This window comes from Agelaius phoeniceus, chromosome 1 (assembly GCF_051311805.1).
Source record: "Agelaius phoeniceus isolate bAgePho1 chromosome 1, bAgePho1.hap1, whole genome shotgun sequence".
NCBI lineage: Eukaryota > Metazoa > Chordata > Aves > Passeriformes > Icteridae > Agelaius > Agelaius phoeniceus.
The window spans coordinates 111,823,677-111,837,201 of record NC_135265.1 but is presented as its reverse complement, the minus strand read 5'-3'; the positions used below and the strand labels follow the sequence as shown (position 1 = coordinate 111,837,201).

Here is a 13,525-nt window from a genome sequence, read left to right as displayed (position 1 = left end):
TTTTCACTGGCAGTGAATGCAATTCCATCCTTCAGCTCCAAAACACACACCTAGCTGGACCCTGAATCAATGAGGAAGGTCCCTCTCCTGTTTCCAGAGCAGCTGCCCTGGCTGCTAGGCAGAAATGCCTTTTCTCTCCCAGCAGGGGAGCAGACAGACCCTGTTAAAGTTGTGTGCCTGTGTGCTCATCTGGAACTAATTACTCTGCACTCATCAGGGCTCCTGTGGATGACACTCCAAAAGCTCTCTTGGGACTTAACCACAATTCTCACATAGCATTATCTGGCTAACTAGGGTCCCTTCAAAGGCAGCATTGGGGTGAGAGCTATCATTTATTTTCACCCCTCCAGGGCATCCCAAATGCTTAACATTCCCTGTCACTGCGCTATCAGGTTGAGAGCAATATGAAATATTTACAATAAGCATTTTAAAGCAGTCAGTTCTGCACATAAATTCTAGTACCACAAATGATGCTGTGGACTTTGTGAGAAGATTTTCACTGACAGGTAGGCATCTGTAGTTCAGGGAGCAGCATTACTAATTGATGATGGTTTCTGCCTCACGTTGCTATTAAATGACCTCTAGGTGTGTGCTCTGCATGAAGCATTTCTCATGTTTGGGACCTTCATACTTGCTCTGTATGACGATTTTATAATGTCTAATAAAATTTGAGTTCAGGCTGCAATCCTTTCCTGGAGAAAGGAAGATGGAGACATGCATCTTACTGGAAATTTCTTTTGGTATATTCTTTTGTTCAGAATTGACTGAAAGCTTGGAAATTGTGGTGGGATGTACACAAACAAGCAGAGTTAGCACATCAGCTTCATTTCCTTAGGAAGGCAAGTTGGAAAAATGATTCCTGGATGCACAGTTTCCTGCTCCTTCTCAGTATTAATTGCAACCACAAGAATAGACTTCATGGGAAAAGGATCACTTAAGCATGGAGTGGATATGTTATACTTCATCAGTGTGTGGCTCATGGGGCAGGCTATTCTGTAATCCAGACATGGTGTCATGTTTGAGTGTACTATGTGTGGTCAACAATGCCCAGATCTGGCTACTGAAGCCTGTGGCAAAGATGAAACTAGTTCTCAAAGTGCAGGTTTGAACATGAAATGTGAATTGGATATTAATATCTGTCAGAGATCTGAAACTTTGTTTTAGAGATGAGGACAAAGCATTCAGAATTTTTTCCTATGATGTCCATGGGTTTGGTTTCTATGCTGACTTTTACAGAGTGTTTTTCCTTGAGGGTCACTCTTCACTGAGCTACTTAAGTATATAAAATGAGGAGTGAAAACATAAATGAACAGATAATAGCAGCCAAACAGTAACCATGAGGCCAAGGTGTAACATTTAAAACATGCCAATTATTTGAATTCCATCATAGTGGGAAAGCACAGCACAGTTACTCCTCTAAACCAGTGCCTTGTACTTACACTGTACCACATCCTGGCTATCAAAGGAGGACTCACAAGTCCTTGCCATGGGTGTTCATACAGTAGCCTGCCCCTTTTTCAGTGTCAGAAACTGTTTAGGAGGCCACAGTCAATCACAGTCACAACAATATGAACTGTTTCTGCCCCCTATGGAATGTTGTCATTCTGTAGTGATTTCCTGTAGTTCCCCTTGCAAAGTGGCTGATGGCTCTGCCCTAGTGATGACTTGCTAAATGATTAAATGTTAAGTGCAATGTTTTCAAAAGGTTATTGCTCCAACAGGCTTTGACCAGTCCTGTTTGAGAAGTGTGCTTAACATGAGTTGGCTTCTATACGTCTGTCACCAATTCAACATTTATTAAGGCATTGTTGTGACAGATTGTACGAGGCTCTGTTAAAGCAAAGGGTGTGAAATACTCACCTGTCACTTGAGATATATTTTTAAGAAGTCACTGAGTTCATGTTCAGAGTAACTCATCTGAACCAGTCAGAACAATAACCCAGAAGAGCAGAGTGCTCAAGGCCAGAGGCAGAGCAGTGTCACAGGATGCTGACTACAGGTGGGAATGAGTTTGGTGGTGTTAAGGTGTGAGGAGTCATTTCAGGGGCTCTGGGACCCCCAGGAGAAGGTCAAACAAGGGAGCTTTCCTGGCAGAGTCTTTCTGGAAGCCAGGCCAGGCTTTTTGAATAAAGGCACTGTTTCTCTGGTGCTCAATTCTTGTTGTGCCCAGAAACAGAATGATGTTTGAACAGAGCTGCATCAAAGAAGCAGCTACATCCATAAACTAATAAACTAATAAATTAATTCTTCAATTGGTACCAAATCTCTCTGAAAGCTAATTGTTATCTTATGGCTCAGTTTGAGATAAATGCCATGTGTACTTCCCTAGACATTGAGAATAAGGTATAAAATCAACAAACATGATAAACACATCTCTTTTCAACAAGCATGATAAATGCATCCCTATACAATCTTTATACTCAAAAAATGTCTTAGATGCTAAACGTCCAAAACCTGCATCAACTTTGTGCATGAAGACAGTGCTTATGCTTACCTTATGTTTCCTTAATCCCTGTAAAATCATTTCATACTGTGAATTTTGGGTGTATTTTTCCCCCTAATGTATTCAGACTTTACAGGCTCAATTAAGTCTGCAAATTATATATTTGTTTTCTAAGGCTTCCCCCCCCAGCTACTGAGTGGTTTTAAGTTTGTCATTTTACATAGTAATAAAATATAATGGCTTTTTAGTGGACAGCTCAAAATGCAATTATGTGTTTGCACACAATCAATTAAAAGCATTGTCTGCTCAAGACATGCCAGAGAAGGTCACACTATTCCATAGAAAGCTTCTGTTCCAGAAACAAGTTCTTCTAAAATGTTCACCTTTTGATGAAGCTTGCTTCCAGGCACTGATCAGTGTGCTAAACCTTCAGTGTGTTAAGATATTTTCATGTGTCTAGCTGCTCCAAATGTGCAAGAAATTTGAGAAAAACACCATGGAAAAAGTACTTAAATATTTTTCCAAGCTAATATTGAGGCCTGGATATTTTGAATCTAATTTTTCTTATCTGGTGGCTAAGAAAGGTAAATTATAACATCCCATTTCTTTATTGCAAACATTGATTATGACAGATTATTAATCTAGAGATGGAAAGGCCAAGCAGTCTACTGAAAAAGGCCATACAGAGGTGTGGGCACTTGAAGAATAAGGAGAGTGATAGTATTTAATTTGTAAGCTGAAATGCAAGTACAACCACCTGTTGTTAGAGAGTTGGTCAACTTCTGTGATATGCCCAGAAGATCTGCACAGCCTCTTCCCTGCCTCCCAAATGGGATGAGTGCTCTGGGGAGTGTTTTTTTTTTTTGGAGGGAGCACAGCAGGGATGGTGCTTTCCTGAACAAATTCACACAATTTCCAGCGCAGTGTTCACCTAAAATTACATCCCTGTATTGCACTGTCTCATTTTTGAATTTTTGATTTTTGGCTATCAGGAGAGCCAATTCTTAACAAATAAATTTTCAGTGCTTTTCTTAGGACAGTTTAAGGATGATTCATTTGTCAGGAATTTACAAACAAAGGGGATTTATGATAGCAAAGGTGTGGAGAAGATTAACAGCAAAGGTTGTCCTTCCTTTGAAGCCCTGTGACTTGTTTAGTGGTTTAGGTGTCTTGGAGTCACTTTATTTAGCAGTCTTTACAGTCTGTGAGTTTTTGTGTTTTCAGAAATGTGGCTACCTGCATCAGGCTGTTTGCTTTGTCTGAGAGACAGCATGGGGCTGTTGGGTACTGAAACAGCATTTTCTGGAGCTGACAGTAGTGTCAGCAGTTTGTTCCTGACCATACCCTCTCTTTCTCTACAATGACCAAGTCTGTATTTTGCAGCAATGCCTGAATTAAATCAGGTACAACAGCCACAGTAACTGCAGCATGTCATGGAAAGAACCTGTCTTTCAATTTAGTTACATGAGCATTTAAAATGCCCTCACATAATTAAAATATATTACTGTCACTCCAAATAACATGGGTGACAAGGTATCATGGTATCCATTGTGTGCTAGCTTTTTAAAATTATTATTAATTTATTCAGTTATATCACAACATCTTATTGGTTTGGAATTGAATTTGAAAGCACTAAATGAAATCTAAAGTTGTCCTTAAGATTGATGGCAATTGCCTTTTGCTCACTTTTATACACATGTGTATATATATATATATATATACACACATATATACATATATATAGGTATATATACACACACATATATATATGTATATATATAATGTGCACACATATTTATATGCATATCTGTGTGTGTATCTGCTTTTATACACATACATATTTGGAAAACAGGATAATGCCTTCATTTCTTCACTTCTAATATGTCTTTAATCCCGAATTTCTGAATGCATTGGGATTTGTTTGTTTGTTTATGCTTATGCTTGGCATTTTTTAATATGGACAAAATAATTCCTTATAAAGAGCTTTAAAAATGTTTATTTCTCTGAAAAGGGAGTTTACATTGTGCAACACAGAGGACTGAGGATAGGATTGGACCTAAATCCGAGGATTTGGGCTTGATACTTTCAGCCTGGCGTGACACAAGAATTCCCTGTGTATCTGTGCCACCCATCTGTGCTTTGGTATTTCTGCCTTTAATATAGGCCTGTGTTCTTACAGTTGGGTCTCAGATTTTAAATCAGCTGAAGAATGGGAAAATAGTAAAGAAGAAACTAAAAAATCCTGGAAGAGCAGTATACTACCTCTAAGAACACTGGAGGAGTTCTATTTTCCCATACGTGTTAAAACATCGAATATGCTGAAATTGAATTTTAAGAATTATTTTAAAATAAAATATGTACTTTTAGGACATTAAAAACAACAACAACAACAAGAAAAGCTCCATGATGATCACTTGGGCAGTGCCTGGGTGGCTGAGCGCCAGAGAGCCAGCAGTGGGTTTGCTTTCCAGGCTGCACCTTTTGTTCCTCAGAGCAGCAGGGAATGGCAGCAATGCGGATGCAGCAGTTTAGCTCCTGGGCACAAAGGGATCCTTAATGCCAATTAAACAGGAGACTTAATGAGTACCAAAAGCAGCCCCCAAGCCAGGCCTCTTTAGCTAAAAAAAAAGATGGGAAGGCAACATGTTGTAGGAAATGATGGAATTCTGAAAATCCCATAAGAAACGGGGAACACTCTTTGCTTTCCCTGCTGCATGCTCAGCTCTCTCACTGTGCTAAAAGCAAAGCTGTGTAGAAATACAGGGGAGTAACTGGTGGAACTGCCCGGTTTAGAAAGTGGCTTTTTGCTTGCTGGGGGACTGTTTGTGGTCAGTGTGTTATTTCTAACTAAAATGGCACTTCATAAAAATAACAAATTGTTGGCAACCATTGCTCTTTGAATTCTATTTCTAGGTCTAGTCTCTATTTCTGTTCCTCTCGGTTGCTTTTCTCCTAACAAATCAAACTTCAGGATTGCAGCAGGAAATTTAGATTTAACCTCAAGAGTCAATGTTTTGTCTTATGTCTGCTCTAATGTGATACAGATGTTGCAACTGCTGTACGTAAGGCAAGATTTTATTGAACCAGCGCTCCCTGCCTAATAGAAAACACAGCTAACTGGAGCACACATTAAACACAGATCACTCTGAAGGCACTAAGCCTGTGAATTCTAGAAATGTATTGACAAAATACTTGGGACATTACTTCAATTGCTCATCCTTAGCTGTTTGATAGGGAGTTTCTGCCATGGAAAAGAAGCAGAGCTCTTAATTGTTTTAAGAAGCAAGCCCAAAAGGTAAACATTAAAAAGAATGCAATACCTGAAATTATTTACAGGCTGGCTTTTCTTTTTTTTCCAATTCTTTGTTTCTCTCTCTTCAGTAGATAACCAGAAAGACAGGAGAGACAGATTATCTATTACATTCCTTTTTACTTCTTTTTTTTCCAACAATCCTGATCTCCACTTTTCTTTAATGTTTTCCTTTTCTTGAGTTGCCACTGTGGCCAGGGCTTGCTAAACACTTGGACATGTCCTTAATGAGGACTGAAGGGTAAACACTGACATTTCTCAAGACACTGCTATGTCACATTAGCCCCAGTACAAAATCATCTGAAATCATATCTTTCCTCTAATAATTTTTTCCCTCCATATTGCTAATAATGAGATTTAAGTTTTCTCCTTTTCTTTGCAGGCAGCACAGTGCTTCTTAAATGATATATTTTTGGTCAAAACCAGAAAGTTTAACACATCAGAGTGCTTTTCCTGCCCATAATAAAATAGGAATTATGTATTAATTTAGTGCACCACGCCCAAGTCTCATGCCCTACAATAAAAGAACCATGCAGAACTGTGCTACCCAGGGCAATCTCCAAGCAGCAAATTGACCAGGGAAAAGCCCTCAATACACAATAAGTGGGGGGAAAGTACAAACCAAAGAGCTCTACAGGGAATGACATCGATTTAAAAAGTCATATATATTTTCACCTAGTTAGGACTGACTCACACAGTGGCTTTTTTGTTTAAATCTCAAGCTTCCACTTGTTGCTGAAAGTCTCCTTTGATTCTTGGGTGGACCAGTGTGTTTTGAATGGGAGGGTTGGAGTACAGCTGGGTCTTCAGGCAGCTCAGGGGCTGCTGGCAGCTGGGTTGATAACACCAGCAGCAGTGCAGGGACACACAGCATTAGCAAAGGTGAAACCCTTGTGCTTTGTGGGTTACTGTGTTAAAAAGGAAGTCAAAAATTCTCGCTTGTTCAAATAATGGACATGCCATAAAAATTCATTAATTTCAGCTATTGTATTATCAAAACAGATCATTAATTGACCCTTTATATTTTGAACTATAAACTTATTTCCCCACTAATGTGAACAGCCCAGCTTGAAGTTTATTGTCTTTCTGTATTCCACTGGAAGGCTTTTGGTGTTAGACTCAGGTTTTCCTAGATAAATTGGAGCTCATGAAAAGTAGGGCTGTTCTGGGTCCAGCAGACAAACCTGTATGAAAAACAATTGATCCTATCAATTAGCTATATCAGAATTTTTGTTTTAAATTCTGGTCTTGTCACTCATTACACAGGAAATTCTGTATCAGCAACTATTTCTAGCAGCTAGCTTTTGGGAAAAAAGAGGACAGTTTTATTATTGCCTAAAGCCCCCAACCTTAGTTCATATCCTGTAATGAGTACAGGAATACCAAATCATTTTTAGAAAAGTACACAAGGTCTGTTATCATATGAAAAACCACTGAGGTCATCAGTGTTGAATTACATATTAATATTTTTCTCTTCCAGGCTTCAGTTTGTTTCTATCATTTCCACAAACACTATACAACATTCACAGGTAAGTTAATTAACATTAAATAAGTTCTATCACCTCCTATTTAATTCTGTGTTTTTAATGGTTTCCTCATTTACAAATAAATATAATGCTTGAAGTAGACTAGCTTCTTTCATCCAGATGTTGTCCTGATAATGTAGCAAAGGTTTTGCTGGTGAGTTTTCAGAATCTGACTGGTTTCTTTTTCATGTTTACAACTCTCTCCTTTTCCTTTCACTTGCTGCTTACCAGGCAGCTCACAGAGATCCTGCACAGTAAACTGATAAAGGCTCTGTAGTAAAAAACACTGCATTTAATTTGCAATCAAATGTGATTTGTAACTTCTGCCTGTGCTGGGTGGAATGCTGTAGCTGACCATCCTGCACTCTATGAAGTACTTAATTGTCTTCCTGGTCCTTCTGTAAAACTCTCCTCTGTATGCAGTCTGCAGATAATTGCTATCAGATGTAAGCTAGGCAGGCAGCAGGCTGTGATTACATCTAAGAACTGGCTTGCTGCACCCAAGAATTTTATATTCAGTGAGTTCATATTCCAATGGCCTATTTTTATTAATGCTGCCTGCCTTCCCCTAGTATTTGCTAGCTCATTTCACTCATCTGTCACTTCAGGTCTCCAGGTCCTAAGTGTCCTGGAGGAGGGACTGTCACTGCCTGTCTTCAGGAATTAGTGGAAACTAATATTAACATTTAAATTTTAAAGATTCTATAAGACAATGCCTCATCTCTCCTACAGAGCCCTTTTTGTGTGGTGGCACTCAGTGCAGTTACCAGAGGCATGCACAGCCCCAGGTTTGGGGCAGGAAGTGTGGAGAGTTGGGAGATGTGGGGCAGGAAAGGCTGAGGACCTGCAGAAAGGCTGGGCTGTGGGGCAGGGGCTGGGAACCAGCCATGCAAGGAAATCTTGTTTGGGAATGACTGAGGGGAGGAGGGAAGCACCTTGTGCATGCCAGCCCCTGGCAGGAGCAGCCTTCATCCTAATGAGCATTGAGGGTTTGGTTTCCTTCCTGTCCTCTCAGGACTTTTGTTTAATATTTTCCTTTTCAAGTCATCACTTGACATGGTTCCTCTCTCTGCTAGGCTTGTCATTTCTCTGAGGAGAAGAGCACAAAAGATTTTAAACTACCAGTCAGGTTTACTTGAATGATGCATGCACGAGCTCTTTGGTGATGAAGGATTTGAGTTTTCCAATCATCCCCTCTCTTTTTTCATCCTGATGCCTGGTCTCAGTTGTTATTTTAGGAGTAGGTGATTCCTTTTTGTCATGAGAAAGATATTTCTTGGATTTTTGTCTAGCTGTTTCTATAAATATATATGTTTAAAGATTTTAAACAGGACATTTCCCAGTACATTTCAAACACAGAATTGCTCTTCTGAACTAGCTGTATGAAGGAATGGTTTAGTGGTAGTGAACTTAGAGTTTCCATTTCCCTAGCTGACAGAAAATGCAATTATTTACTATTTTAAAAAACAGCTTAAAATGCCCAAGAAAATACAATGTATCATTAATTTTTTCTGTGTTCTAATTAGCCAAAAAGCCTCCCTTTTAGGCTGTATTTGGGCTAAAGTACCTAAATCCTAAAGTACAGGATCCTCAAGCAGCATGACCTCTAGACTTAAACAATGCAATACCTGCCAGCCATGTGCTTCACTCTGCTGCTGCTGAAAACGTGGGGTGTATTGAAACTTAAACAAGTTTATGTTTCATGTTAGAAGTTTCATCCTCTAAAACCATAGATTTTGAATTCACACACATCTGCATGCTTGAGAGTACTGCAGCTCACTTTGTGTGAGTTTACTGGTCCTTTGCCAGACAACGGTGAGCAAGCAAAGTTGATCAAGAGCTATGTGAATAAATCAGTATATTTTAACCCCAGAAATAAATATACTACAATTTCTTGTAAAATGTCTGGTATCTAGCACATTTGCACTGGTTGCAAGAGGAATTCTTGGGCTGAGTTTGGTCTAGAGTTGGAGGTTACTGTGTAGAAATAGAATGGATAAAATGACTTTCTCTACAAAATTATTGTATTTATTTCCAGAGCACATTTAAAGAAAACACTGAAGAATGATTCTCTGTATGAAGGACTGCTACCTCTTGTGTCACCTCTGTTGCTGTTCATTCTTCTTACAGTCTGGGTGGTTTTATCTCCAAGCAACATATTAGCAAAGCAACCCAGACTGTTTTTATGGATGGTTGGGGTTACTTTCTCAAATGTTATTGTAAGTATATTTGAGGTGGTGGTATTGTTTAGAGATAGCTTTCTATTTTTCTGTGAATAAGCAGAAGGGAGCAGAAAATGTAGCTAAAAGTAGCAGTGCCCCACAGCTCTTCTACCTCAGTGTTACACTATGTCTCATAAAAATACACCACAACACGTGTCTGGAGTGGGGACACTTACAGTACTGAGATACCTCCTCTGCCACAGTGGAACACTTCTGTGAGGGTTCTGGTTTGTTTTCTGAGGGTTTATGAAAACCCTAGGAATGCCTTACTTCCAGAAATATAACAGATACTCCCCAGCATACAGGCAGAACGGGGGATTTATCAAAGTAAAAGAGAGGTCAGTACTGGCACAGATTTCCTAGCCAGAGTGGAGGGCTTGTAGCTTTCCCCTGCTCTTGTGTCCATTACAATGGTCCATGCATTCCTGTATCCTGCAGTTCAGCTGGTCCTACATTTTCCCTTCACCATTCAGAGAAAGGCTGTAGCAGTGACAGCATGTTGTAGGGAAAGATGTGGAGAGCTGTAGGGGCCTGTGATGGCTCTCTGCTCACGGATTAGTTTCTCCTGTACCACGTCATGGTGACCAGTTTCCCCCCTTTCATTCCCAAGGGACAACACAAACCTCTGTGCAGTTGTAGCAGGGGCAGCCAGGCAGTGGTGGGTGCTGAGCCCTGCAGGTAACCCAGGGCTTTCTTCTCTGGGGGAAGCCAGGAGAGCAGGCAAGCAGAAAGGTGTTCTTGCATTTAAGCAAAAATACCCTAGAGGATAGTGAGTAGTGTCATCTTAGGAAAATAGACTCCAACTCCATCTAAAATCTTGCCATTGAGCAATGCTAGATCCAGTTTAAAAAGTGGAAGGCTAGAAGTGTGTTTCACTATGAGACACATCTTCAAAAATGTGAGGTTTTAAAAGAGAAAGTATAGCCCCTTTAGAAATATGAATTCAGGAATGGGAAAAAAAGTTATAATTGTGATGTTTGTTAGATATGTCCTATAAATGTACATTTCTGAGGGTCACAAAAGTTCCATCTTAAGGACTTAAGCTCACAAAATGACTTGATTTTCAGATGTGTTTTATTGTATGCATTATTCATTACCTAATCTACCCCTTTTTCTTAAGAGAATAGTGGGGATTCCAAAATGAGAAATACAATTGCTTCATGCCAGTAGGGAAAATGCTTTCAGAGTTTGGCAGATGGCACATTCTGCACGTACATCTTAACCAACCAAGAGTGATTGTGGCAAGATGCTTGCAGAAGTAAAATAGTAAGGCAAACCAGAGGTTTCTTTACAGGCTGCAGTTTATCAGTGACTGAGTGCAATGTGTATTCTTCAGGCTTTGTTTTTTATTTTCCCAAAGCATATATTGCAGTGTTGGAGGCTCATGTGAATTAAAAATGTATGCATGTTAGCTGAACATTTTAACATTTTAAAAGCAAGCATTAAAAATGTACGGGTGTTAGTTGGAATTTGTAACATTCTAGAGTTGAAAATCAAGCCTGCATTTCCTTTCACCTCTTCTGGTTCCTTAGACATGTTCCCTCCAGCATCAGAGGAAGGCTTGTCATGGCAATACTTTTCTTCTCCATGATAGCCTGACACATTGGGTTTCCATTACCTGTTCTGCAGACCACACACTGCAGAGCATGGCTCTCTCCCTGCCATCCCAGTTCCAGTATCTGGAACTTCTCATGCCTTTGACCATGTATTTGGTCACCCAATTGTGTAAGTTTAACAATGGTTTAAAACAATGTGAAATGCAACCTATGGTCAGCTTCAGTTATGTAGGCAGAAAAATTATAGCTTATAGATTGCTTTAGCAATTTATGTTACCCTCTGGAATGATTCCCAAAGGACTCATAAAATCAGTGTTATTTAAAAAAATTCACAATCAATACTGAGAATATAAGTGAAAATATTAACATTAGGTACAAAAGCTTACTTCTTCCACTATTCAAAGTTAATTATTTTTTCATGGTTTATTTTTGCATTCTTCAGTTTCCACAGCACAGGCAGTAAAGCCAGTATTTCTTTCCTATGGTCAGACTCCTACTGCTGCTGTCATAAGATTTCAGGCACTGCACAGGGAATGAGTTTTTCATTCTTCTGCTGTTTTCAGGGTACATAAAAACTATTTTTAACCACATTTCAATTTCAAGTGAAACTTAAATCAATAAAATATTTCAGATGTGCCTGAATTCCTTTACTTTTTTGTAATGGGCATGATATATATGAGACATATTTCTTAAGGAGCCTAAGCCAGACAAAACACTTTGGTGTGCTTAATTGCTTTTAAAATACTGAATTTCAAGTGAATTAGTCTCATTATGTTTCCAGAACTCAGTAGAATTAAGCTAATTGTCTTTAGTTAAACCATGCACCACATATTCATTTTTTCCACCATTCTGAGGAGGATCCCTTTCTCTGGGCCCCCAGCTGCATCTCCAGGGAGCCCACTGCCATGACCGAGCCAAGAAATTGGTGTTTTAGTACATAAAGGAGTGCTAGAAAAGAGAAAGAGGATGTGAAAATGTCGTATATTGTCCTCCCTCCCTTCTAAACAATGAACCAGAAGATATTTCTGTCAGGCTTCATGATTAAAATACCAGCACACTCTCCCAGTGATTAATTAGGTGGTGGCACATTTGATTTGAGATCACAACTTTATGAGCCCCTGTGAAAACATAAGGTGCCAAACAAATTCCCCTTTAGTGAAGATGTGCTTCCGCTTATCAAGTGTATCAGAACACTGTCTCTAGGGAAGGGTGTATGTTGGGGTACCAGTTGTTGGTTTCTCTGGGTCTGGATTGAAGGCACTTGAGATGGTAGTTCATGCTGGGACTCAGGTGTTTATTATTTCTTATCAGTAAAACAGTCTCACTACTGTGTGTTTGGCAGCTTTGCATTAGAAGGCACAAAATGGCTCACAATCTCTTGTTACAAGCTCTTTTAAGACTAAACTATCCAATTAAGAACTGACACCTAGATTATTTTTCCTTTTGACGTAATAACTGATCCCAAAGAGCCCCCAATGCAGACTTTTCTGCCCAATTACAAAATGCCACCCAAACCCAAGAAGAAGAAGGAAGAAGAAGCATGAAGAAGCAACCCAGGACGACACCCTGTGCCCTCCATCTTGCTTCCATCCACAACAGACTAAAAATCCCAAAATCTACATTTCTCACCAAGTGATACACCTACACTACTCTCTATAATCTATTTCACACTTTTGTGGATTCTAGTCTATCTTGAAGTCTAGGAAACTTTCTCCATGAATGAGGGTCAAAGTCAGTGCTCCCATGTGGGTCAGGGCACTTCAGAGCAGAGATAGAAATATTGTGGTTTCCACAGGTGTATTTTAAACTGTAATAATGTCCTTCAGGACTCAGTGAGGCACAAAGGTGTGTGCCTACAGCAGCCTTCTCACCAGAAACCACATGTTGAACTGCAGCCTTGTTTCCCTCTTACCCAAAGCAACCCATGGAGAAAATGGAAATACTTTTCCTTCGGGGCTGGCCCAGCACTTCTCACCTGGCCCCTTTTGCTCCGGCAGTGCAAGGTGATCATCTGCCAGATGAGCAGCACGCGCCCAGAGCTGTTCCACTGGTTCCTGTTCCCGCTGGCGCTGGTGGTGTACGCGGCCATCTTGGGGCTGCTGGGCCCCATGGAGGAAGCGGTTCTCGCCATGTTCACCACCCTGGTCACGGCTGCCCACGTGCACTACGGCGTCTGCGTGGTGAGCAGAGGGGTCTGGAAACAGTTTCTGGTTGGGGCATTGTCTGGGAGTCTGAATGTTTACATTGGGGTTTTTTTTAGTCCTTCGCGTTGTGTTATTTAGTCTAAAGTTAAAAAAAAACCAAACCATTTTGTTGCAGGAGGCAATGCCTTTTTGCATGGGCAGCAACTTCAGTGACTTGAATTATTCCAATGTAGCCAACTGGTTTCGGCTTTAGGCCCATCAGAATTAGAATATTTATAGACTGGTTTTACGTAGCCGTCGACCCATGAGGCATGAATGCATCCA

The 13,525-nt window shown here is 40.1% G+C and overlaps 1 protein-coding gene across 1 annotated transcript in view; it reads left to right on the top strand.

The window, feature by feature from the left end:
- The window catches only part of LOC129123447 (ethanolaminephosphotransferase 1-like), a 57,934-nt gene that overhangs the window by 39,147 nt on the left and 5,262 nt on the right, over positions 1 to 13,525 (top strand). Inside the window, exons 7-9 of the mRNA XM_054637800.2 lie at positions 7,234 to 7,282; positions 9,318 to 9,498; positions 13,055 to 13,237. Of these exons, the coding sequence (XP_054493775.1) occupies positions 7,234 to 7,282; positions 9,318 to 9,498; positions 13,055 to 13,237 (413 nt within the window). The remainder of the gene's footprint in view (positions 1 to 7,233; positions 7,283 to 9,317; positions 9,499 to 13,054; positions 13,238 to 13,525) is intronic.